Genomic DNA, 27,944 nt, shown 5'->3' on the forward strand with positions numbered 1-27,944 from the left:
AAGCAATTGCTGAACTTAAGATTGAGGGAAGATGAATTTAAGTTTGAAATACTTTCTCTAATCTCTATGGAGGACCTTGGTCAGTTATTTTCTTTACAACTAGAAATGGACTGAATGTATGAAGAGAGAGTAAAAGGGACATTTGTAAGATCAAGAAGGAGATGGTTGGAGGAAGGTGAAGAAAAAACACATAAGCAATTTAGAGAGAGAAAAAAAATATATCTGAATTTACCTCTATTCATAAGCTTAATATAGATGGCAAAGAAAATGAAAACCCCAAAGATATTTCAAAATAGGTTTCAGAATTCTATGGTCATCTTTTCACCTGTCCTACTAGTGACATATCTCCCTTTCTAGACTCTGTCAAAGACTATGCAAAATTAGAAAGACTTCCAAAAGTCTTGTAATACAGTTTTTATTTCATTAATAGAAATAAATTAATCAGCAAGTTAAGCGAACAAATCTCCAGGGAATGATGGCCTTTAGTGAAATCTAGAAATATTTTCAGGAGGACATTGTTGAATTTATATTTAATATTTTTAAGGAGGCAATTGATTTAGGGTTCCTGCCTGTTTCTATGACACAAGGCCACTTTCTGTAATACCCACACCAAACAAAGATCCTATGATGTTAGAAAATTGGAGACCAATCACATTAATGAACGCTACTTGCATCCATTTTTGCATCCATTTTTGCAATAAGACTTAAAGGTCTTGACCTAATCATTGACGATACCCAGTCTGGTTTTATGAAGGGCAGACATATAGGTAATAATATTCTACTAGTATTGGACTTGATAGACAACAATGAGCACATTATGGAAGATAGCTTTATTTTATGTGTAAACTTTTACAAGGCTTTTGATACAGTTGAAGATTATTTTATTTTTGAGACTGATTTTTTTTTGGGGGGGGTTGGTCAATATTTTCAAATCTGGTTTCTCTCTGAATATTAGGAAATGTGAATCATTTACGTTGAAAAGATGTGACAAAGTATGTAATATTCCTATAAAAGATGTGATTACATATGTTGTTATTAAACTTAGCAAAGATCAGAAAGAAAGGGCCAACTTAAATCTTTCCTATTGTAGAGGACATTTGAAAGAGATTTAACTCCTGGTTATTAAGAGATCTGTCTTTATCTGGACGTGTACTTTTGTCCAAATCTGAAGGTCTGTCCAGATTAGTTCTTACCTCTCTTGGATGTAACTAAAATGGTTGATACTAAATGATTTAACTTCATATGGAGGAATAAAGCTCATTATTTAAGAAAAGTGGTAATGTGTAGAACCCAAGGTGAGGGAGGGTTGAATGCTCTGGATATTAAAACCTCTACTATAATCTTTAAGATCAAAATGGATACAAAACTATTTAAGAAATAAGGATTGCATTTGGAATATAATCCCTAATTTAACATTCCAACAGATTGGTGGTCTAGAATTCTTACTCAAATGCAACTTTGATGTGGGTAAGATTCTTATTAAGCTTGCTAACTTTCATAAACAAATACTTCACAAGCATTAACATCTGCTAAACACATGTATGTGACCAATAACATTTGATTTCTTACTTGGAACCTCATGTACAAACATCATTTTTCCCCACATAGGTATACAATCTGGAATAATAGAGACATAAAATACAAAAACAAGTCTATTTTTCCAGAACTGGTTTGACAACAGCATTATCTGGGATAAACAATTATTGAATAATGATGGACAACTATATGATTATCCAGAACTCATGAGAACACAATGTTAAATTCACTCCTGAGGAGTATCAAATTGTTGTTAGAGCTGTCCCTACAGGTGCTATTCTTCTTTTAGGAGAATAGAATAGTACTCAAAGCGGATATAACAGTACTGTTGAGGATTTTGTAGAAGGAATTTACATTTTAAACTATAAATGTAATAACATATATATAAGGAAAACAGTCAAAATGTTGCTATTCCCTCTGCTAAAATATACTGGAGTGCAGCCCTAGGACAAGTGAACTGGAGTGCAGCCCTAGGACAAGTGAACTGGAGTGCAGCCCTAGGACAAGTGAGCTGGAGTGCAGCCCTAGGACAAGTGAGCTGGAGTGCAGCCCTAGGACAAGTGAACTGGAGTGCAGCCCTAGGACAAGCTGGAGTGCAGCCCTAGGACAAGTGAACTGGAGTGCAGCCCTAGGACAAGTGAACTGGAGTGCAGCCCTAGGACAAGTGAACTGGAGTGCAGCCCTAGGACAAGTGAACTGGAGTGCAGCCCTAGGACAAGTGAACTGGAGTGCAGCCCTAGGACAAGTGAACTGGAGTGCAGCCCTAGGACAAGTAAACTGGAGTGCAGCCCTAGGACAAGTGAACTGGAGTGCAGCCCTAGGACAAGTGAACTGGAGTGCAGCCCTAGGACAAGTGAACTGGAGTGCAGCCCTAGGACAAGTGAACTGGAACAAAGCCTTGTTGTGGTCTGTTAAATATTGTTTTTCTAATAAGGTGAAAGAAGTATCATACAAACTCATTCATAGAATCGACCCTGTAAAGACCTTTATTATACACAGATTTAAATAGCTATTGATAACAAATGTGTATTTTGTGGTTGTGACCCAGAAACTCTTGACCATTTATTTTGGGACTGTTCTTATGTCAGAAGATTTTGGAGCGAGTTAGATTTTATTTGAAACGAAACGACTATTAATGTTAATTTGAGAGACTCTGATATTATGTTTATTTTGATCCAAATGATTTAACTTTCATTGTTCATTTGTTTATTTTTCCTAGCAGATTAGTTATCCATAAAATGAAGTAAACAGAGAACAAACCCCTCTTCACATTATTTAAGAAATGATCAGTAAGTGAAAAAACAAAAAAGCAATACCATAAAACTTTGACAAATTGAAAATGTATCTAGATATGAAATACCCGTCTGTTAGGTTTATGTATCTTTGAATTTGTTTTGTTCTTAATACAAATAAATAATAAAATAAAAAATAAAGACCCTTCAACGGGCGTATAGGGGGGAGGGTTCTTAAAATGTAACATCAACTCCCAGCGGACAATTCAAAATGTTGCTGCTAAATTCTCCAGACCTCCAGGGAAGGCGTGACACCAATGTGATTTTAGAAGTATGACAACTACACCGCTTATAAGTATGAGAAATCTAAGATGTGTCAAATAAATGATATCCAGCTCAGGACTCCAGCTATTCATTTGGTTTGCTAACTTGCTAGCTAAGTGGCTAGATGTCAAGATCAAGCGTCTTGGTTACAGCAGAGACATTCAATCCCCTCCTGGACCAAGATCCATGTTGCCTAAATTGTTGTGTGCGTAAAAAATGTAATAAAACATTTATTTAAATACTGAGTGTAAAAAACATTAAGAACACCTTAAAAACGCTGCTAGTTTTTGACATTGAGTTAAAATGAATTGAGGCTGTGGACTCGACAAGGTGTCGAAAACATTCCACAGGGATACTGGCCCATGTTGACTCTAATGCTTCCCACAGTTGTGTCAAGTTGGCTGGATGTCCTTCGGGTGGTGGACCATTCTTCATACAGTTCTTTAACTGTCAAACCGGTCACCTGGCACCTACTACCATCAACCATTCAAAGGCACTGTTTTGTCTTGTCCATTCACCCTCTGAATGGCACACATACACAATCCATGTCTCAATTACCGCAAGGCTTAAAACTCCTTCTATAACCGGTCTCCTCCTCTTCATCTACACGGATCGAAGTGGATTTAATAAGTGACATCAATAAGGGATCACAGCTTTTACCTGGTCAGCCTGTCATGGAAAGAGCAGGTGTTCTTAATGTTTTGTACACTCAGTGTGTATGTATTTGACAGTATGAAAATCTGGATAACGCCCAACCCTATCATAACCATACCATCTGTTTGATATGAGTCATCGCATTTCTAGACACAAACAAGCCTGGCATTTCCTCTCCACCATTCCTAGAACAGCTTTATAGGCCATACAACTGGCCTGATACAGTGGGGCAAGAAAGTATTTAGTCAGCCACCAATTGTGCAAGTTCTCCCACTTAAAAAGGTGAGAGATGCCTGTAATTTTAATCATAGGTACACTTCAACTATGACAGACAAAATGAGAATTTTTTTCTCCAGAAAATCACATTGTAGGATTTTTAATGAATTTATTTGCAAATTATGGTGGAAAATAAGTATTTGGTCAATAACAAAAGTTTCTCAATACTTTGTTATATACCCTTTGTTGGCAATGACAGAGGTCAAACGTTTACTGTAAGTCTTCACAAGGTTTTCACACACTGTTGCTGGTATTTTGGCCCATGCCTCCATGCAGATCTCCTCTAGAGCAGTGATGTTTTGGGGCTGTTGCTGGGCAACACAGACTTTCAACTCCCTCCAAAGATTTTCTATGGGGTTGAAATCTGGAGACTGGCTAGGCCACTCCAGGACCTTGAAATGCTTCAAACGAAGCCACTCCGTTGCCCGGGCGGTGTGTTTGGGATCATTGTCATGCTGAAAGACCCAGCCACGTTTCATCGTCAATGCCCTTGCTGATGGAAGGAGGTTTTCACTCAAAATCTCACGATACATGGCCCCATTCATTCGTTCCTTTACACGGATCAGTCGTCCTGGTACCTTTGCAGAAAAACAGCACCAAAGCATGATGTTTCCACCCCCATGCTTCACAGTAGGTATGGTGTTCTTTGGATGCAACTCAGCATTCTTTGTCCTCCAAACACAACGAGTTAAGTTTTTACCAAGAAGTTATATTTTGGTTTCATCTGACCATATGACATTCTCCCAATCTTCTTCTGGATCATCCAAATGCTCTCTAGCAAACTTCAGACGGGTCTGGCACTGCAGGATTTGAGTCCCTGGCGGAGTAGTGTGTTACTGATGGTAGGCTTTGTTACTTTGGTCCCAGCTCTCTGCAGGTCATTCACTAGGTCCCCCCAGTGTGGTTCTGGGATTTTTGCTCACCATTCTTGTGATCATTTTGACCCCACGGGGTGAGATTTTGCGTGGAGCCCCAGATCGAGGGAGATTATCAGTGGTCTTGTATGTCTTCCATTTCCTAATAATTGCTCCCACAGATGATTTCTTCAAACCAAGCTGCTTACCTATTGCAGATTCAGTCTTCCCAGCCTGGTGCAGGTCTACAATTTTGTTTCTGGTGTCCTTTGACAGCTCTTTGGTCTTGGCCATAGTGGAGTTTGGAGTGTGACTGTTTGAGGTTGTGGACAGGTGTCTTTTATACTGATAACAAGTTTAAAACAGGTGCCATTAATACAGGTAATGAGTGGAGGACAGAGGAGCCTCTTAAAGAAGAAGTTACAGGTCTGTGAGAGCCAGAAATCTTGCTTGTTTGTAGGTGACCAAATACTTTTATTTTCCACCATAATTTGCAAATAAATTCATTAAAAACCCTACAATGTGATTTTCTGGATTTTTTTTCTCATTTTGTCTGTCATAGTTGAAGTGTACCTATGATGAAAATTACAGGCCTCTTTCATCTTTTTAAGTGGGAGAACTTGCACAATTGGTGGCTGACTAAATACTTTTTTGCTCCACTGTATATGAGCTTGGTAGGGTCGTAATAGGAGTTGGAGTACTGGATGTATTGTCTGGTTTGTCAAGTGTCAGCCGGAGTATTTCACCTGCCCTCTTTGGGGTCAATAAAACGTGACTGCACTAGTAACTAGTAGTGACACTCTCTTTCCCTCACCCTCATTCATGCTTCAACTGCAATAGTGACAAGATTCATTCCACCAGTTCACTAATTGTGGCAATGATCATTCAGGTGTTTCCAATAGACCGCAGTCAATTTTAGGGATGGGTACGGTTAATCGATTAATCAAATATCCAAACGGAGGTTAGAATTAGACTACTTCAGTGAGTGTATATTTTTGGAAAAAATAAATGGTAGGGCTATTTTATAACAATGTAAAAGCTAAGTTATATTCAAATTATCCTAAACTATGGATCTGCTGCCCAATACTCAGTTATTCACATGAAAAGCAATGATCTTCATAGGGATAAGTTACAACAAACATACTTGTTTATGTCTGCCAGATACTAAAATTTGATCTGGAATGTCTGTCAGCTGGTCCCCACCCCAACGTGAAGAGCTAGCTATTCCACAACTGTGAGAAATCCACACCAGTCAAAGTAAAAGGATTTCAGCATCTATACAAGTCAAACAATAGGATGATGTGTGTTTTCTGCCCACAAGGCATTGGTGGTAGTGATCCTTTACCTTGCTGTCCAGTTTCTTCATGGTAACTAAATCCAAAGACTTCAGTGAATGCCCCGTGGGAGCAATGAAGTACAGACAGATGTGGACCCTCCCGTCGTGGTAGTTGAAGAGGGAGCGCTTGATTTTCAGCTCTTCCTGCAGGTACTTTTCAAACTGTGTGTCGATATAGTCCACTATCGGTTTATAACTGAAAAAATAAAATAAATGTTGTTTTACTAAGTGGTTATTGGTTTGACATTTTGGTCCCACTATCTCATGTTCTTTCTTTGTTTCTTTCAAAGTTTGACAGTGGGGATATCAGATGCCTGTGTGTGTACAGAAATAACCTGCATCTACTCAGGTTAATCTGACCTTACACTATCAAGTATCACAAATTGTAAATACTTAAGAGGTCACAGAGAACATTTAATATGCCAGTGTGTTTAGTCTAGCATTCTACAGATGAAGTGAGACAAATAACATAGAAAGTCACTGATCAACCCTGGAAATCAGATGAAATCAAAAACCTAAAGTATTAGCCATCCCTGTGTCCATCATTATACTGTAGCTTGGAGGGCAGGTAAGTGATATGGAGGCTTTCCAAGAACATATGTACAATGTTTAACCTTCCCCTCTTTACATCTGAGCTATTTTCCCAGAATGCATCATTGATGACCTTTAAAAGGCTGTTTGGGATGCATCGCTGCAGCAGTGTTTTCCCAAACACGATGAGTTACGGCCTGTTCCTCCCACTGTATCATTCAGGGGGGGTGTGAGCCCTCTTGCTGCAGAGGTTACACAAACACTCAGTCTGACAGCTGTAGTTCAAACCAAGAATGTCCTCATCATTCTACACCCCCCTCCATTCAGGGGGAGATTAAGTCCTCAAAATGACATTAGTTTAACTGTGCTTGTCTTGTCTACATTCCAGGCAATGTAAGCAATTTACTCCAAAAGATGGCATGCACTGTGAGAGTATGAACACGATAAAGAGCCTCCATACTTCCAACTATTTATCAGCTGAATATCTGATTCTCAGCATCAGCTGCTTACCTCTCCTCTTTGTTGATCTGGTCCCCGAACCCCACAGTGTCCACAATAGTCAGCTTGAGGTGGACGTTGCTCTCCTGGAGGTCATATGTTCTGGGCCGCATACACACGCCATTCTGGTAGTGGCTGGCCTCCTCGTTCTCAAACATTGTGTTAAAAAGTGTATTCATTAACGTCGACTTGCCAATACCCGTTTCCCCTAGAAAGCATGAGAGGGAAAAGTGTTGTTAGGTCTCAGTAACTCTCAGGAGGGACATTCTGATTACAGCCTCTTCACAGCAGCACAGACATTTGTTCTCTTTCGAGTCAATGGAAGAAACAACCCTGGCTGCATACCAAATGGCACCCTATCCCCTACATAGTGAACTACCTTTTACCAGAGCCCTATAGGTAGTGCACTATATATAGTAGGAAATACAGTGCCATTTGGGATACAACCCATGAGACACACAGTTAGTGTTCTAGCATGTGGTTTGATACTCACCTACACAGAGGATATTGAAGCAGAAACCCTGTGTCACCGATTTACTGACCAACTGATCGGGAAGGCTGTCAAAACCAACATGGCCACCCAAACTGAGATTACGCTTTTCTTCATTCTGAAAAAAATACAAGATTAAACAAATCAAAAATCACGGCAAAGCTGGAGATACGCGGGGGGGAAAACAGAGGAAATGGACGGTACGTACTGAATCGAGAACTTAAGGATTATGGAATACTACTGCCACGCTAAATTGTTTCCCTGTGCATATGAAATGCTCTTATAATTCTACAGACATGTAGCTCCTCATAATGTGCCTTGAATTATGAGATGAGCACTCTGGCCGAGGTTGGTGGAATAATCCTTCAAAACAGGAGCTGGCATCTCTGCACTGAGAACAGGCACCAGAGATTCCAACAGTCAAATGACTTTGGTTTAATTGAGGTCATACCAAAGAAATCTGTCACCCGCAAAGGAAGTTAGCCTGCTACTCTCATGTGAACAGCACATCTCTAATTATGGATGATTTGTGGGGAAGCAATAATGTAGTCCCTTATCTTGCTCATCTCAGATGGATAGCACCTTGAGATCAATGGGTCCATCCATGTCTGGCTTAGCCTTTCCCACGAAGGCTGCATATTTGGGGGCTGATTTCACCGGACACAGCCTGAGAGCTGAGCGGTGTAGGCAGGCAGGCCAATGTGTAACTAGAATCGACTGAGGGCCACAAAGGAAATGCACACACAAAAACTACCCTAGTGTGTCATCTCAAGGATCATGCAAAACTGTGGACGTGGACACAAACTCCCCAGATATGAACTCTGATTGAATTACGCACGTCAGAAAAGCTGAGACAGAGGCATCCATCCTTGCTCTATAGTAAAGGAAAGAGGTCAGTATAGGAGTACAAAGTATGAGAGGAATGAGAAGGTGCTATTCAGAAAGCCTCTGTTTAAAAAAGTCCGGAGGTAAGGAAACAACACTTCCCATGTGAATCACTGGATCACAGAGAAATAGCTGAGTGTAAACGATGCCAAAAAAATGTAAATGCTCCTTTATGGGAAACTTTGTACAGTCCCTTGCTTCATCCGTGACAATATATTACACAAATTACAAATAACTCAAACAAGGGCAAAACCTGGATCTTTGAACCAGACAGACTGACAGAGACCTCCAGTAGAGTAAGCCTGACTTGAAAAACGATTTTCCATCCCCAGCTGAAGTCTCTCTGCTTCAGTGAACTGAAACACGACAACTCATCAGCAACATCCGGACACCACTACCACCATCACTACTACTGCTACTACCGCTACCATCACTACTACCACCATCACGACTACAATTACTAATACTACTACCACCACCATCACTAATACTATTGCCGCTACTACTGCTACTGCCACTACCATTACCTCTACCACCATCACTACTATTATTGCCGCTACTATTACCACCACCATCACTAATACTATTGCCGCTACCATTACCTCTACCACCATCACTACTATTATTGCCGCTACTATTACCACCATCACTAATACTATTGCCGCTACTACTGCCACTACCATTACCTCTACCACCATCACTACTATTATTGCCACTACTACTACTGCCACTGTCACTAATACTATTGCCACTACTACTGCCACTACCTCTACTACCACCACCACCACTACTATTGCTGCTACTACCATTACCTCTACTACTACCACTGCTACCATCACTACTACTACCATCACTACTGCTACTACCACCATCACGACTACAATTACTAAAACTACTACTGCCACTACTACTACCACCATCACTAATACAATTGCCGCTACTGCCACTACCATCACCTCTACTACTACTACCATCACCAAGACTACTATTGCCACTACTACTACTGCCACCATCACTAATACTATTGCCGCTACTACCGCTACTGCCACTACCATCACCTCTACTACTACCACCATCACCACAACTATTGCTGCTACCACCACCATCACTACTACTATTGCTGCTACTACTACTGCCACCATCACTAATACTATTGCCGCTACTACTGCTACTACAATCACCTCTACTACTACTACTACCACCACCATCACCACTACTATTGCTGCTACTACTACCACCATCACTACTACAATTGCTGCTACTGCTACCACCACCACGACTACTATTGCTGCTGCTGCTACTACCACCATCACTACTGCTACTACCACTACTACCATCACTACTACTACTACTGCTACCACCACCACCACCACAACTACTATTGCTGCTACCACCACCATCACTACTACTGCTACTACCACCATCACGACTACAATTACTAATATTACTACCACCAAATCAAATCAAATTTTATTTGTCACATACACATGGTTAGCAGATGTTAATGCGAGTGTAGCGAAATGCTTGTGCTTCTAGTTCCGACAATGCAGTAATAACCAACAAGTAATCTAGCTAACAATTCCAAAACTACTACCTTATAGACACAAGTGTAAGGGGATAAAGAATATGTACATAAAGATATATGAGTGAGTGATGGTACAGAGCGGCATAGGAAAGATACAGTAGATGGTATAGAGTGCAGTATATACATATGAGATGAGTATGTAAACAAAGTGGCATAGTTAAAGTGGCTAGTGATACATGTATTACATAAAGATGCAGTAGATGATATAGAGTACAGTATATACATATACATATGAGATGAATAATGTAGGGTATGTTAGGTAGCATTGTTTAAAGTGGCTAGTGATATATTTGACATCATTTCCCATCAATTCCCATTATTAAAGTGGCTGGAGTTGAGTCAGTGTGTTGGCAGCAGCCACTCAATGTTAGTGGTGGCTGTTTAACAGTCTGATGGCCTTGAGATAGAAGCTGTTTTTCAGTCTCTCGGTCCCAGCTTTGATGCACCTGTACTGACCTCGCCTTCTGGATGATAGCGGGGTGAACAGGCAGTGGCTCGGGTGGTTGATGTCCTTGATGATCTTTATGGCCTTCCTGTGACATCGGGTGGTGTAGGTGTCCTGGAGGGCAGGTAGTTTGCCCCCGGTGATACGTTGTGCAGACCTCACTACCCTCTGGAGAGCCTTACGGTTGTGGGCGGAGCAGTTGTCGTACCAGGCGGTGATACAGCCCGACAGGATGCTCTCGATTGTGCATCTGTAGAAGTTTGTGAGTGCTTTTGGTGACAAGCCAAATTTCTTCAGCCTCCTGAGGTTGAAGAGGCGCTGCTGCGCCTTCTTCACGATGCTGTCTGTGTGGGTGGACCAATTCAGTTTGTCTGTGATGTGTACGCCGAGGAACATAAAACTTACTACCCTCTCCACTACTGTTCCATCAATGTGGATAGGGGGTGTTCCCTCTGCTGTTTCCTGAAGTCCACAATCATCTCCTTAGTTTTGTTGACGTTGAGTGTGAGGTTATTTTCCTGACACCACACTCCGAGGGCCCTCACCTCCTCCCTGTAGGCCGTCTCGTCGTTGTTGGTAATCAAGCCTACCACTGTTGTGTCGTCCGCAAACTTGATGATTGAGTTGGAGCGTGCATGGCCACGCAGTCGTGGGTGAACAGGGAGTACAGGAGAGGGCTCAGAACGCACCCTTGTGGGGCCCCAGTGTTGAGGATCAGCGGGGTGGAAATGTTGTTGCCTACCCTCACCACCTGGGGGCGGCCCGTCAGGAAGTCCAGTACCCAGTTGCACAGGGCGGGGTCGAGACCCAGGGTCTCGAGCTTGATGACGAGCTTGGAGGGCACTATGGTGTTAAATGCCGAGCTGTAGTCGATGAACAGCATTCTCACATAGGTATTCCTCTTGTCCAGATGGGTTAGGGCAGTGTGCAGTGTGGTTGAGATTGCATCGTCTGTGGACCTATTTGGGCAGTAAGCAAATTGGAGTGGGTCTAGGGTGTCAGGTAGGGTGGAGGTGATATGGTCCTTGACTAGTCTCTCAAAGAACTTCATGATGACGGAAGTGAGTGCTACGGGCGGTAGTCATTTAGCTCAGTTACCTTAGCTTTCTTGGGAACAGGAACAATGGTGGCCCTCTTGAAGCATGTGGGAACAACAGACTGGGATAGGGATTGATTGAATATGTCCGTAAACACACCAGCCAGCTGGTCTGCGCATGCTCTGAGGGCGCGGCTGGGGATGCCGTCTGGGCCTGCAGCCGTGCGAGGGTTGACACGTTTAAATGTTTCCCTCACGTCGGCTGCAGTGAAGGAGAGTCCGCATGTTTTAGTTGCGGGCCGTGTCAGTGGCACTGTATTGTCCTCAAAGCGGGCAAAAAAGTTATTTAGTCTGCCTGGGAGCAAGACATCCTGGTCCGTGACTGGGCTGGTTTTCTTTTTGTAATCCGTGATTGACTGTAGACCCTGCCACATACCTCTTGTGTCTGAGCCGTTGAATTGAGATTCTACTTTGTCTCTATACTGACGCTTGGCTTGTTTGATTGCCTTGCGGAGGGAATAGTTACACTGTTTGTATTCGGTCATGTTTCCGGTCACCTTGCCCTGATTAAAAGCAGTGGTTCGGGCTTTCAGTTTCACGCGAATGCTGCCATCAATCCACGGTTTCTGGTTTGGGAATGTTTTAATCGTTGCTATGGGAACGACATCTTCAACGCACGTTCTAATGAACTCGCTCACCGAATCAGCTTATTCGTCAATGTTGTTGTCTGACGCAATACGAAACATATCCCAGTCCACATGATGGAAGCAGTCTTGGAGTGTGGAATCAGATTGGTCGGACCAGTGTTGAACAGACCTCAGCGCGGGAGCTTCTTGTTTTAGTTTCTGTCTGTAGGCAGGGATCAACAAAATGGAGTTGTGGTCAGCTTTTCCGAAAGGAGGGCGGGGCAGGGCCTTATATGCAGGACGGAAGTTAGAATAGCAGTGATCCAAGGTCTTTCCAGCCCTGGCTGCGCAATCGATATGCTGATAAAATTTAGGGAGTCTTTGTTTTCAGATTAGCCTTGTTAAAATCCCCAGCCACAATGAATGCAGCCTCCGGATAAATGGATTCCAGTTTGCAAAGAGTCAAATAAAGTTTGTTCAGAGCCATCGATGTGTCTGCTTGGGGGGGAATATATACGGCTGTGATTATAATCGAAGAGAATTCCCTTGGTAGATAATGCGGTCGACATTTGATTGTGAGGAATTCTAAATCAGGTGAACAGAAGGACTGTCCATCACTACTATTGCTGCTACTACTACTACCACCACTATTGCTGCTACTACTACTGCCAACATCACTAATACTATTGCCGCTACTACTGCTACTACCATCACCGCTACTACTACCACCATCACTACTACTATTGCTGCTACTGCTACCACCACCACTATTGCTGCTACTGCTACCACCACCACTATTGCTGCTACTGCTACCACCACCATCACTACTACTACTACCACTGCTACCATCACTACTACTGCTGCTACTACCATCACTACTGCTACTACCGCCATCACGACTACAATCACTAATACTACTACCACCATCACTACTATTGCTGCTACTACTACCACCACCACTACTATTGTTGCTACTACTACTACCACCACCACCACGATTGCTGCTACTACAACCACGATTGCTGCTACTACTACTACTACGACTGCTACTACTACTACTACTACTACGATTGCTGCTACTACTACTACGATTGCTGCTACTACTACTACTACTACTACGATTGCTGCTACTACTACTACTACGATTGCTGCTACTACTACTACTATTGCTGCTACTACTATTGCTGCTACTACTACCACCACCACCATTGCAGCTACTAATGCTACTACTGTCACTACCACCATCACTAATACTATTGCCGCTACCTCCATTGTCACTACTACTACCACCATCACTAATACCATTGCCGCTACTACTGCTACTACCATCACCTCTACTACCACCACCATCACTACTACTATTGCTGCTACTACCACCATCACTACTACAATTGCTGCTACCAATACTACCAACATCACTACTACTAATACTACCACTATTGCCGCTACTACTACTGCCACTACCTCTACTGTCACTACTACTACTACCACCACCATCACTAATACTATTGCTGCTACTACCACCATCACTACTACTATTGCTGCTGCTACCAATACCACCACCATCACTACTACTATTGCTGCTCCCCCCACTACCATCACTACTACTATTGCTGCTACCAATACCACCACCATCACTACTACTATTGCTGCTACTGCTACCACCACCATCACTACTACTATTGCTGCTACCAATACTACCACCATCACTACTACTATTGCTGCAAACCAATACCACCACCATCACTACTACTATTGCTGCTACTAATACTACCACCATCACTACTACTATTCCCGCTACTGCTGCTACTGCCACTACCTCTACTGTCACTACTATCACTAATACTATTGCAGCTACTAATGCTACTACTACTGTCACTCCAGCCACTGTCACTACTACTACTACTACTACTACTATTATTATGACTGTCAATACCACTACTACTGTCACTACTACTACCACCACCACCAATACTATTGCAGCTACTACTGCCACTGCATCTACTGTCACTACTACTACGGTCACTCCAGCCACTGTCACTACTACTACTACTACTACTATCACTGTCAATACCACTACTACTGTCACTACTACTACCACCACCACCAATACTATTGCAGCTACTACTGCCACTGCATCTACTGTCACTACTACTACGGTCACTCCAGCCACTGTCACTACTACTACTACTACTATCACTGTCAATACCACTACTACTTTCACTACTACTACCACCAATACTATTGCAGCTACTACTGCCACTGCATCTACTGTCACTACTACTACGGTCACTCCAGCCACTGTCACTACTACTACTACTACTACTACTATCACTGTCAATACCACTACTACTGTCACTACTACTACCACCACCACCAATACTATTGCAGCTACTACTGCCACTGCATCTACTGTCACTACTACTACGGTCACTCCAGCCACTGTCACTACTACTACTACTACTACTATCACTGTCAATACCACTACTACTGTCACTACTACTACCACCACCACCAATACTATTGCAGCTACTACTGCCACTACATCTACTGTCACTACTACTACGGTCACTCCAGCCACTGTCACTACTACTATCAATACCACTACTACTGCCACTACTACTACTGTCACTACTACCGTCACTACTACTGCTAATGTCAGTTCATCTACAGTCACTCCAGCTACCGTCACTACTACAGTCACTCCAGCTACCACTGTCACTCCAGCTACTACTACTACGATCAATACTAATGCCACTACCACTGTCACTCCAGCTACCACAATCAATACTACTGCCACTACCACTGTCACTCCAGCTACCACGATCAATACTACTGCCGCTACCACTGTCACTCCAGATACCACTACTACGATCAATACTACTGCCACTACCACTGTCACTCCAGCTACCACTACTACGATCAATACTACTGCCACTACCACTGTCACTCCAGATACCACTACTACGATCAATACTACTGCCACTACCACTGTCACTCCAGATACCACTACTACGATCAATACTACTGCCGCTACCACTGTCACTCCAGATACCACTACTACGATCAATACTACTGCCACTACCACTGTCACTCCAGCTACCACGATCAATACTACTGCCACTACCACTGTCACTCCAGCTACCACTACTACGATCAATACTACTGCCACTACCACTGTCACTCCAGATACCACTACTACGATCAATACTACTGCCACTACCACTGTCACTCCAGCTACCACAACTACGATCAATACTACTGCCACTACCACTGTCACTCCAGCTACCACTACTACGATCAATACTACTGCCGCTACCACTGTCACTCCAGATACCACTACTACGATCAATACTACTGCCACTACCACTGTCACTCCAGCTACCACAACTACGATCAATACTACTGCCACTACCACTGTCACTCCAGATACCACTACTACGATCAATACTACTGCCACTACCACTGTCACTCCAGCTACCACAATCAATACTACTGCCACTACCACTGTCACTCCAGCTACCACGATCAATACTACTGCCACTACCACTGTCACTCCAGCTACCACTACTACGATCAATACTACTGCCACTACCACTGTCACTCCAGCTACCACAACTACGATCAATACTACTGCCGCTACCACTGTCACTCCAGCTACCACTACTACGATCAATACTACTGCCGCTACCACTGTCACTCCAGCTACCACTACTACGATCAATACTACTGCCGCTACCACTGTCACTCCAGCTACCACTACTACGATCAATACTACTGCCACTACCACTGTCACTCCAGCTACCACTACTACGATCAATACTACTGCCACTACCACTGTCACTCCAGCTACCACTACTACGATCAATACTACTGCCGCTACCACTGTCATTCCAGCTACCACGATCAATACTACTGCCGCTACCACTGTCACTCCAGCTACCACTACTACGATCAATACTACTGCCACTACCACTGTCACTCCAGATACCACTACTACGATCAATACTACTGCCACTACCACTGTCACTCCAGCTACCACTACTACGATCAATACTACTGCCGCTACCACTGTCACTCCAGCTACCACTACTACGATCAATACTACTGCCACTACCACTGTCACTCCAGCTACCACTACTACTAGTGATGCTACCCGCACTACTACTACTGCTGCCACTGCTGCTACTACTACAAATACCACTACTACTGCCACTACCGCTGCTGTCAATAATACTCCTACTACTACCACTGTCAATACTACTCCTACTACTGTCAATACTACTACTACTACTACTGTCACTACTACTACTACTACTGTCACAACTACTAATACTACTGTCACTCCAGCTACTGCCACTACTACTGCTGCTACTGTCACAACTACTACTACCAGTGCTGCTACTACTGATAGTGTTGCTACTACTACTACTAGTGATGCTACCGTCACTACTACTAATTCTACTGCTGTCACTACTACTACCACCACTGCTGCTGCCGTCACTACTACTAATTCTACTGCTGTCACTACTACTAATTCTACTGCTGTCACTACTACTACCACCACTGCTACCGTCACTACTACTAATTCTACTGCTGTCACTACTACTACCACCACTGCTGCTGCCGTCCACTACTACTGCTGCCACTGCCGCTACTACTACAAATACCACTACTACTGCCACTACCGCTGCTGTCAATACTACTACTACTGCTGTCACTACTACTACCACCACCACCACTACTGCTGCCGCTGTCACCACTACTACCACCACTATTACTGCTGCCACTGCCACTACTACTACTGCTGCCACAGCCGCTACTACTACTACCGCTACTACTGCCGTCACTACTACTACTGCCACTACTACTACTGCTGCCACTGCCGCTACTACTACTGCTGCCGCTACTACTACAAATACCACTACTACTGCCAATACTCCTACTACTACTGTTGTCACTACTAGTACCGCTGTCACTACTACTACTACTGTCACTCCAGCTACTGCTGCTGTCACTACACCTGCTGCTGTCACTACACCTACTACTGTCACTACTGTCACTAATACTACTACTACTACTGTCACTCCAGCTACTGTCACTACTACCACTACTACTGCTGGCACTACTACTACTACTACTACTACTACTACTACTACTACTGTCACTCCAGCTACTGCTGCTGTCACTGCTACTGTCACTACTACTGCTACTGTCACTACTACTGCTACTGTCACTACTACTACTACCACCACCACCACCACCATCACTACTACTACTGTCACTACTAGTAATGTTGCTACTGCTGCTGCTAGTGCTACCACTAGAACTGCTAGCGCTGCTACTGCTGCTAGTGCTGCTACTACTGCTAGTGCTGCTGCAACACCCACTACTAGTGCTGCTGCTGCTACACCCACTACTGCTGCTGCTACTACTCCTACTACTCCTCTGCTGCTACTGCTAATTCTGCTGTTAGTGCTAGTGCTGTTAGTGCTAGTGCTGCTGCTGCTCGTGCTGCTGCTACTAATACTGCTAGTGCTGCTACTAATTCTGCTGCTAGCGCTGCTACTGCTAGTGCTGAAATTGCTACTACTAGTACCGCTGCTGCTACTACTACTGCTAGTGTTGAAATTGCTGCTGCTAGTGGGGCTGCTGCTAGTGTTGCTGCTACTAATACTGCTGCTAGTGCAACTAGTGCCGCTACTACTACTAGTACCGCTGCTGCTACTACTGCTCGTGCTGAAATTGCTGCTGCTGCTATCAATACTGCTGCTAGTGCGGCTGCTGCTAGTGCGGCTGCTGCTAGTGCGGCTGCTGCTAGTGCGGCTGCTGCTGTGCGGCTGCTGCTAGTGCTAGTGCTGCTGCTGCTAATACTACGCTGGTGCTGCTGCTAGTACTACTGCTATGCTGCTACTACTGCTGTTAATGCTATTGCTGCTACTGCTAGTGCTGCCATTGCTGCTGCTGCTGCTAGTGCTGCTGCTGCGGCTAGTGCTGTTACTACTACTACAAGTGCAGCTGCTACTACTACTACCAGTGCAGCTACTACTGCTGCTACTAGTACTAGTGCTTGTGCTACTACTAGTGTTTCTGTTACTACTAGTGCTGCTGTTGCTCCTAGCGCTGCTGCTCTAGCGCTGCTACTACTACTGCTGCTAGTGCTGCTGCTGCGGCGGCTAGTGCTGTTACTACTACTACAAGTGCAGCTACTACTAGTGCAGCTACTACTACTACCAGTGCAGCTACTACTGCTGCTACTAGTACTAGTCCTTCTGCTACTAGTGCTGCTACTAGTGCTACTACTAGTGTTTCTGTTACTACTAGTGCTGCTGCTGCTCCTATCGCTGCTACTACTACTAGTGCTGCTGCTGCTACTAGTGCTGCTACTACTACTACTACTACTACTGCTGCTACTACTACTACTACTACCAGTGCTGCCACTACTGCTAGCTCTGCTACTGCTGCGCTGCTACTGCTACTGCTGCTAGCACTGCTACTACTGCTGCTGCTACTGCTGCTGCTACTACTAGGGGAAAGGGGATACCTAGTCAGTTATCCAACTGACTAACCCAACCACTCTGAATCAGAGAGGTGCGGGGGGCCGCCATAATTGATATCCACGTCTTCGCGCCCAGAGAACAGTGGGTTAACTGCCTTGCTCAGGGGAAGAATGACAGATTTTTACCTTGTCAGCTCGGGATTCAGTCCAGCAACCTTTCAGTTACTGGCCCAACACTCTAACCACAAGGCTACTACTGCTGCTCCTACTACTACTGGCACTGAGTCTAATGGAGAAATCTTAACACGTGTTTTATTTTTTGCCAGTACATATGTAGATGGTTAAGATTGTGGTCATCGCATGGCACCAGGCATCCAAGAGAGAAGAGAGAGAAGAGAAGTCCATCTTTTCTTTTGATCAAACACACTCGTGCACAGAGCTGTCTGTCTGGCAGCAACTTCTCAGTCTGTCTCCCGTCACACGCCTCTGCCCAACAGGAAAAACAGAAACAGGACCGGAGCCAGCAGAGGCCATTTTATGAGACAGAAGCACACCAATCTGTAGGTGTCACAAAATACAAATAGAGACAATTATAACGCAGGTCACAAAGCACATTTTCATTAGAGTACATGTGCAGCTATAACATCAGAGGGGGGTGGTGGCCTCCACAGGACAACACAGATCACTGACTCCCAATACACACAGCCTGAAATAATCCATGTTTTCCGACAGTGGATGTGACAGCCCTGCCTCCAGACTGTCCTGTGGTAAATATAAGACTGATGACCCAACAACAAGAAGCTGTCCTCACAATCTTTATCCAGAGACTGTTTGAAACATCATGGGGATATACATACGAGTGTCAAAGAAATAGTACATTTCCAAGACAATAATGGTACCAGTTTTCTAAGCGGATGATTTTCTTTAGAGATTGTCTCATGTCAAAAATCTCACACTAACTTGTGGTACTTCACATATCTTTGAATCTAGTATCATATGCATCAATAAAGCCATAATTAGACAAATTTAAAGCAAAATGAAGTTAAGTTCCAAGGAATATTGTGGCAATAAAGCTCATAAGCAACAATCAATGTGGCTCTAATTGCAAGAATATCATGTAGGCCTCATGATACAGCTGATGTTATTAGGGGTCAGTAAGAATCAAACATGCTACAACTGCTATGGGCAATTCATTCATTCATTCATTCATTCATCCCCCTCCTCTCCCCTGTAACTATTCCCCAGGTCGTTGCTGCAAATGAGAATGTGTTCTTAGTCAACTTACTTGTAAAATAACAAATAAAAAAATGAAGGCCAAAATAGATCTCTATAGTAGAATACTATCGATGCACTCCTACTACTCCTTTTGTTTGGACACATTGATTGTTTCCCATAGCTATGTGCACCCTGCTGTGTTCAACCAGACATCCTCACTATCAAAAACCAGTCACAATGAACAGAGTGCCCCAGTTTGGCTGGGGTAGGCCATAATTGTAACTAATAATTTGTTCTTAAATGACTTGCCTAGTTAAATAAAAGGTTAAATTAAACGATGAACAAAAATAAAGTGGAGAAAAAAATCATCAAAATGGCTATGTTCTGAGTATTTTGAATTACTGAACAGAAAGATGCCAACCTTGTTTTCTACTTCAAATTATTAGACTGGCTTGCTGTAAATAGCAGTTAAATCTCCATCACAACGTTGACATAGTTAAGTACGTTGGTTAGCCTATAAGCATCATTTTAGACTGCTTAAACAGGAAGTTACAATGTAACCACAAGTCAACACCTTTGTTTTTCAAAAGGAACCATGTAAAACATAAAACCAACTAACGGTTAGTAAAACAATGTTGCTACATTGTAGCCGGTGTGGGGTAGGCTAAATGCTTGACATAGGAGACTTTGGGAAAACTACAATTGTCTGTGCCATACGGTGGTAGAATATGTGAGCACCAATAAACAGTTGATGCAACTCAATGAGGAATGATACTAATGCACATTTATACTGCCGGTATTAACTATTGACGGCCCATATGTAGGCCTATTCATTCAGAAGCTCGCAAATAATTAATAATCCATGTCCTGAGCAGAACCCCATCAGGACCAACCAACGTGAATCCCTATTGATAGTCCACACTTCCAGGAATAATTAGAATGTACTTTATATAGCTGTATATTACTCATAGGCGGAAATTATATCAGTGTGTACTTACAGAAAATATGTCTACGTCCGTAGCAGCCATGGTGCGAAATGTATGCGTTTTAATGCCGATCTGGGCGAAAGGAAACTGCCCTCGTCTCACTCTCTCTGTAAACTAGCTGACACAGTGGAACAAGCTTGATTGCGCTTCCAATATGGCTACTTCCTGGAAACTCCCATTTGCCTTCGGAGCTACACAATCCAGAAGGACAGGACTGCGCGCTGAAAATATGGACCGTTCTGACGGTTGTAATTAAATCACCTTTGACAATTTGCAATACTGTATCATTGACGTTTACGCGCTGATGATATGAAAAGCCATCGATGAACTATATTGCCTCGCAGGTCGCTCATGGGATTTGTAGTTTGCGGAGCCGTAGCTGCCTTTTTAAAGTCAACGTTTTGTTTTGGCTACTTTAAAAACGATTCACCTATATTGAGTTACAAAATGTTACTTTTAGTGAATATCGAGACATGAACCCTAAAATATATTGCCTAAAAACGATAACTCGCATTCTACACCACTTCAGAAAAAGTGATGTGAGCCAGGTCTGAGGTCTTGAAACAGTGTAACCTTGCATTTCTACTGTTTTTGAAACATTGTATCACCTTTTCCTAAAATATTGTAACGCATAATTGTGTCAATGTTTATCATTCTATGCATATGATATGTGAAATAAATATGAGAATGGTAACTTTTTGTTAGCTACAGGAACAGTTAATGTTAGACGACTACAGGCTACTGCCCCAGACACCTCTGAGCACCGCCCGAAGACAGAAGTCTGCACACATTATTCAAATTAATTCCACGTGTCACCGGAAACTGCAGGTAGGGCGACGGTATAGTTTCTGACAGGTATCGCGGATTATATGTATGATAAGACTTTTCACTTTCGGTTGTTCCTTCTGAATTGACATTTTTGGTTGTAGGGTGCTCAAAATGGATTTCACTCAAGAAGCTATTATCTCGCTGTTGATAGAAGAAGGGGGGAAGTTGAAGAATTCCGAGTTGCTGACTAAATTCAAAGATTCCTTGAACTGCACTGATCCCGCAGAGAAGAAACAGAACAGGGATCTATTCAAAAGGTTTGTGAACACTGTTGCTGTCGTGAAAGAAATTGAAGATGTCAGGTATATTGTACTAAAGAAAAAATATCAGCATTTGTTACAAGAAACAGAGGATGTTCAAAAGTCTGAAAGTGAAGAGGTCCCCGAGCCAGGTGAACACTCACCTGTATGGAACAGCGAGAACAATGCACATTCTCAAAATGGAGGAAGTGAGATAAGTTCTGAAAATGTCCAAGAACCTGTTATTACAAGTGTCGGTGAATGTGTCTCAAATGACAGTGCCATGCATTCATTTATAGAGCTGGCATTTAAAGAAAAAGTGGATTTCAAACCAAAAAGGTCACTGAATTTCAACATAGACCATACTTCTGATGTGCAGAGAGAATATATCCCCTCTGGGGGGGCTGTGTATCCTGGGAAGACAAAGAACCCTAGTGTGCAGAAGCCATTTGCACTGCCTTTACGAATGCCTCCAAACTTGGCCAGAGTAGAGATCCATAAACTCAAATCTGAGGATGACGATGGCCCTCCAAGGAGAGCTGGATCCACTGACCAAGATGCACACAGCTCCTCTAGAACCAAGAGAAGACCATCCACTATGAGTGTGGGTTTAAGCTCTCCGCTACCAAGGAGGGCTGTCAAGATCACCAACCCTTCTGAGGAGCCCAAGTACACATCCACAGTCCCCCTGGAAGAGGCAGAGCATGAGTGGCTGGTGAGGTCTGCTGCTGGACACTGGAGACGGGTGTACGGCCTGCTCCTCAGAGACACACAGCTGGCAGAGAAGAAGGACTTCATGTCCGGCTTCACAGCCCTTCACTGGGCAGCCAAGTGTGGTAACAGTGAGATGGTGGGTAGTATCATCAACATATCCAGGCAAGGTGGAATGGACCTCGACGTCAATGCCAGAACATATGGAGGGTACACGCCACTGCACATTGCTGCTTTGCATGACCAGGAGTTTGTGTTGGCCATGCTGGTGCATGAATACGGAGCGGATGTGAATATAAGGGACAATTGTGGAAAGAAGCCATATCACTACCTGCGCAAAGGGATTTCTTCTGAGGTGAGGGAGCTGCTTGGTGAACCTAAGGTCCAGCCCCAGGAAGTTCTCCAAGCGGAAAGGGAGGAGCTAGATATCTTCCCAGACCTCTCCAAAGGCTTGCATACGATAAGTCGCCTCTTCAATCCCCATATGGAAAAAAAGAAAAAGCACAAGCAAAGACCCTCTGTCTATTTGCTGGGTGTCAACCCGAGGGATGAGAGAGATGAGAGTTCATCCAATCACAGAGAGACCTCAGATGCATTTAAGTAACATGAGTCTGATGTGAAATACAATAATACAGTTTGATATTTTGCACAAAATCTATTTAGATTTTCATGGTTTTTACTCTGATATAGATACAAACATATGGGGTTATGAGAGGAACATTCAGTTGTGTTGAACTTCGTTTTTTTATAAATCAACAAGTGCAACCATCATAATTTCATTACTCCTTTTTAATCAAACAATACTTATTACTAGTATGGAAGGTATAGTATGAAATGTGCTACTCTCTCTGTGTCGTGTAATCAATATCATTTATAATGTATCTAATCGTGTTAATATTGAATAAGTAATGCATGACTTCATATACGAAGGTAATGCATTTTTTGCTTGATGGGATTTAACATCAATTTCAGCAGATCAAAAAAGAAAATCCATGAACACATTATTGTATGTGTCCCTGTACTAAACCTGTACATGAGAGATGAATATGATTCATGTCTGGATATTAACATTGCCTTCACTCTCAGGGGTCGTCATTTGTGTCATCTTTTCAGATCGATTTTCTGTCTAAGAAACACATTTGTTTGAAGAGGTTGCCGCAGTACTGAATAATTGTGAAAGTGAACAATACTATGTGGCCTTACTGTTTAAGATTCCTGTAGTATGAATGTGTTATGATGAGTGAATATTGATACATTTTTTAAAGGATTGATTTTGGTGAAATGCAAAGATATACTCTGAAATATTTATCTGTGATTTTCAAGTCACATGCATCTTGTCTTTCTTCCATGTCTTATACAATACTTACTTTACTAATAATCTAATTTGTTAGTTTTAGTAAAGAAAACATTGTTGATGTACAGTGCCTTCAGAAAGTATTCACACCCCTTGACTTTTTCCACATTTTGTTATTTAAATTCAGCCTGAATTTAAAATGTATTAAATGTAGATTTTGTGCCACTGGCCGACACACAATACCCCATGTGGAACTATGTTTTTAGAAATGTTTACACATTAATACAAATGAAAAGCTGAAATGTCTTGAGTCTATAAGTAAGTATTCAACTCTTTTGATTATGATAAGCCTAAATAAATTCAGTACTAAAAATGTGCTTAACAAGTCACTTAAGTTGCACAAACTCACTCTGTGTGTAATAATAGTGTATAACATGATTTTTGAATGACTACCTCATCTCTGTACCCAACACATATAATTATCTGTAAGGTCCCTCGGTCGAGCAGTGAATTTCAAACACAGATTCAACCAAAAACACCAGGGAAGTTATCCAATTCCTGGCAAAGAAGGGCACCTATTGGTATAGATAAAAAGCAGACATTGAATATATTTTATTTTTGAATTCACCTTTACTTAACAAGGAAAGTCAGTTAAGAACAATTTCTTATTTACAATGACAGCCTACCCCGGCCAAACCCTAACACTGGGCCAATTGTGCGACACCCTATGGGACTCCAAATCACGGCAAGTTGTGATACAGCCTGGAAGCAAACCAGGGTCTGTAGTGACAGCTCTATCACTGAGATGCAGTGCCTTAGACCACTCCACCACTCGGGAGCCTCTTGAGCATGGTGAAGTTATTCATTACTCCTTGGCTGGTGGTTCAATACACCCAGTCACTACAAAGATACAGGCGCCCTTCCTAACTCAGTTGCCAGAAAATAAGGAAACCGCTCAGGGATTTGACCATGAGGCAACTGGTGCCTTAAAAATAGTTACAGAGTTTAATGGCTGTAGGAGAGAACTGAGGTCAGATCAACAACATTGTAGTTATTCCTGGGGCGGCAGGTAGCCAAGTGTTTAGACCATGGGGGCCAGTAACCGAAAGTGGATCAAATCCCTGAGCTGACAATGTAGAAATCTGTCATTGTGTCCCTGAGCAAGGCAGTGAACCCACTGTTCCCCGGGCGCCATGGATGTCGATTATGGAAACCCCCGCACTTCTCTGATTCAGAGGGGTTGGGTTAAATGCGTAAAGCATTCAGTTGTACAACTGACTAGGTATCCCCTGAACAATACTTACCTAAATGACAGAGTGAATAAAGGAAGGCTGTACAGAATACAATGTGTTATGTGGGGCAAATCACTGAGCACCACAGTGAGGGTAAAAAAGCATTTGATCCCCTGCTGATTTTGTACGTTTGCCCACTGACAAAGAAATGATCAGTCTATTATTTTAATGGTAGTTTTAAAAAATGTTATAAATTGATTTGCATTTTAATGAGGGAAATAAGTATTTGACCCCCTCTCAATCAGAAAGATTTCTGGCTTCCAGGTGTCTTTTATACAGGTAACAAGCTGAGATTAGGAGCACACTGTCTTTTATACAGGTAACAAGCTGAGATTAGGAGCACACTGTCTTTTATACAGGTAACAAACTGAGATTAGGAGCACACACTTAAAGGGAGGGCTCCTAACCTCAGTTTGTTACCTGTATAAAAGACACCTGTCCACAGAAGCAATCAATCAGATTCCCATCTCTCCACCATGGCCAAGACCAAAGAGCTCTCCAAGGATGTCAGGGACAAGATTGTAGACCTACACGAGGCTGGAATGGGCTACAAGACCATCGCCAAGCAGCTTGGTGAGAAGGTGACAACAGTTGGTGCAATTATTCGCAAATGGAAGAAACACAAAAGAACTGTCAATCTCCCTCGGCCTGGGGCTCCATGCAAGATCTCACCTCGTGGAGTTGGAATGATCATGAAAACGGTGAGGAATCAGCCCAGAACTACATGGGAGGATCTTGTCAATGATCTCAAAGCAGCTGGGACCATAGTCACCAAGAAAACAATTGGTAACACACTACGCCGTGAAGGACTGAAATCCTGTAGCGCCCGCAAGGTCCCCCTGCTCAAGAAAGCACATATACATTCCCGTCTGAAGTTTGCCAATGAACATCTGAATGATTCAGAGGGCAACTGGGTGACTGTTGTGGTCAGATGAGACCAAAATGGAGCTCTTTGGCATCAACTCAACTCGCCGTGTTTGGAGGAGGAATGCTGCCTATGACCCCAAGAACACCATCCCCACCATCAAACATGGAAACATTATGCTTTGGGGGTGTTTTTCTGCTAAGGGGACAGGACAACTTCACCGCATCAAAGGAACGATGGACGGGGCCATGTACCATCATATCTTGGGTGAGAACCTCCTTCCCTCAGCCAGGGCATTGAAAATGGGTCGTGGATGGGTATTCCAGCATGACAATTACCCAAAATACACGGCCAAGGCAACAAAGGAGTGGCTCAAGAAGAAGCACATTAAGGTCCTGGAGTGGCCTAGCCAGTCTCCAGACCTTAATCCCATAGAAAATCTGTGGAGGGAGCTGAAGGTTCGAGTTGCCAAACATCAGCCTCGAAACCTTAATGACTTGGAGAAGATCTGCAAAGAGGAGTGGGACAAAATCCCTCCTGAGATGTGTGCAAACCTGGTGGCCAACTACAAGAAACGTCTGACCTCTGTGATTGCCAACAAGGGTTTTGCCACCAAGTACTAAGTCATGTTTTGCAGAGGGGTCAAATACTTATTTCCCTCATTAAAATGCTAATCAATTTATAACATTTTTGACATGTGTTTTTCTGGATTTTTTTGTATTTATTCTGTCTCTCACTGTTCAAATAAACCTACCATTAAAATGACAGACTGATCATGTATTTGTCCGTGGGCAAACATACAAAATCAGCAGGGAATCAAATACTTTTTTCCCTCACTGTATATTCAAGCATGGTGGTGGCTGAAAAGAAACAGAATAGAGCTAAGCACAGGCGAAAACCTGGTTCAGTCTACTTTCCAACAGACACTGGGAGACAATTTTACCTTTCAGCAGGACAATAACCTAAAACACAAGGCCAAATATACACTGGAGTTGCTTACCAAGGCGGCACTGAGTGGCCTAGTTACATTTTATTCTTAAATCGGCTTGCAAATGGCTGTCTAGCAATGATCAACAACCAATTTAACAGAGCTTGAAGAATTTTTTGAAGAATGTGCAAATATTATAGAATCCAGGTGTGCAAAGCTCTTAGAGACTTACCCAGAAAGACTCACAGCTGTAATCGTGAGACAAATGTGATTCTATGGGAGTGAACATTATTTATAACATTATATTTATAATAAGGATTACATGGAGAAAACCGGACCTGTCTGAGATGAAAATATATTTTACCTAATCCCTTCCTGAACACTTGAAAAAAAGTGCTGTTATAGATCACATTATATAATCTGACCTGTTTTATATTAATCAAAGTCTTCAGCTAACTAGGGGTAGGCCTGTGCTTTTTGCAATTTTCTTTAATAAAAAGTAAGCCTATGGCATACCCTCTCATACCCCCTTAATTTGAGTCTTGGTTTTAACTTACCTGTTCGACAGACAGCAGTGAAGGGCAGTTAACGTTAGGACTAGCTCTTATTCCTTAAATAGGATTAAATAGACTCCAACACAAAGCCCTCTTGTTGTTAGTAAAGTCTAATTAAAATGAGATGGTTGAAATGAATTATGCCTACTCGAATTTTCCTACTTTCAGCACCATGAGCTGTCCATTTGTGATCGATTGTGTTACGGCTGCTGCTTCAAGTTTCAG

The 27,944-nt window shown here is 42.9% G+C and overlaps 2 protein-coding genes across 4 annotated transcripts in view; one reads left to right on the forward strand and one right to left on the reverse strand.

Annotated features, from left to right (window-relative positions):
* LOC112228317 (septin-8-A) overlaps positions 1-21,313 on the reverse strand; it is a 44,299-nt gene extending 22,986 nt beyond the window's left edge. Inside the window, exons 1-4 of one of the 3 annotated variants that reach the window (XM_024393526.2) lie at positions 21,021-21,313; positions 7,735-7,849; positions 7,254-7,449; positions 6,222-6,408 (exon numbers count right to left, since the gene is read on the reverse strand). In XM_024393526.2, coding sequence (XP_024249294.1) covers positions 6,222-6,408; positions 7,254-7,449; positions 7,735-7,849; positions 21,021-21,050 — 528 coding nt within the window. In that variant the 5' untranslated portion in view covers positions 21,051-21,313. The remainder of the gene's footprint in view (positions 1-6,221; positions 6,409-7,253; positions 7,450-7,734; positions 7,850-21,020) is intronic. The other 2 variants (XM_042308989.1, XM_024393527.2) reach the window with 2 other exon arrangements.
* A 493-nt stretch (positions 21,314-21,806) lies between these two features.
* Positions 21,807-24,457, forward strand: sowahab (sosondowah ankyrin repeat domain family member Ab). Its single transcript, XM_024393525.2, has one exon. It carries the CDS (start codon positions 21,948-21,950, stop codon positions 23,388-23,390), a length of 1,443 nt encoding a protein of 480 aa, XP_024249293.1. The 5' UTR covers positions 21,807-21,947; the 3' UTR covers positions 23,391-24,457.
* Positions 24,458-27,944: the final 3,487 nt, after the last annotated feature.

The sequence above is a fragment of the Oncorhynchus tshawytscha genome, linkage group LG30 (assembly GCF_018296145.1).
Source record: "Oncorhynchus tshawytscha isolate Ot180627B linkage group LG30, Otsh_v2.0, whole genome shotgun sequence".
Classification (NCBI taxonomy): domain Eukaryota; kingdom Metazoa; phylum Chordata; class Actinopteri; order Salmoniformes; family Salmonidae; genus Oncorhynchus; species Oncorhynchus tshawytscha.

Coding starts and splice junctions, on each gene's coding strand:
- sowahab (XM_024393525.2), top strand. CDS start 21,948: ATGGATTTCACTCAAGAAGCTATTATCTCGCTGTTGATAGAAGAAGGG.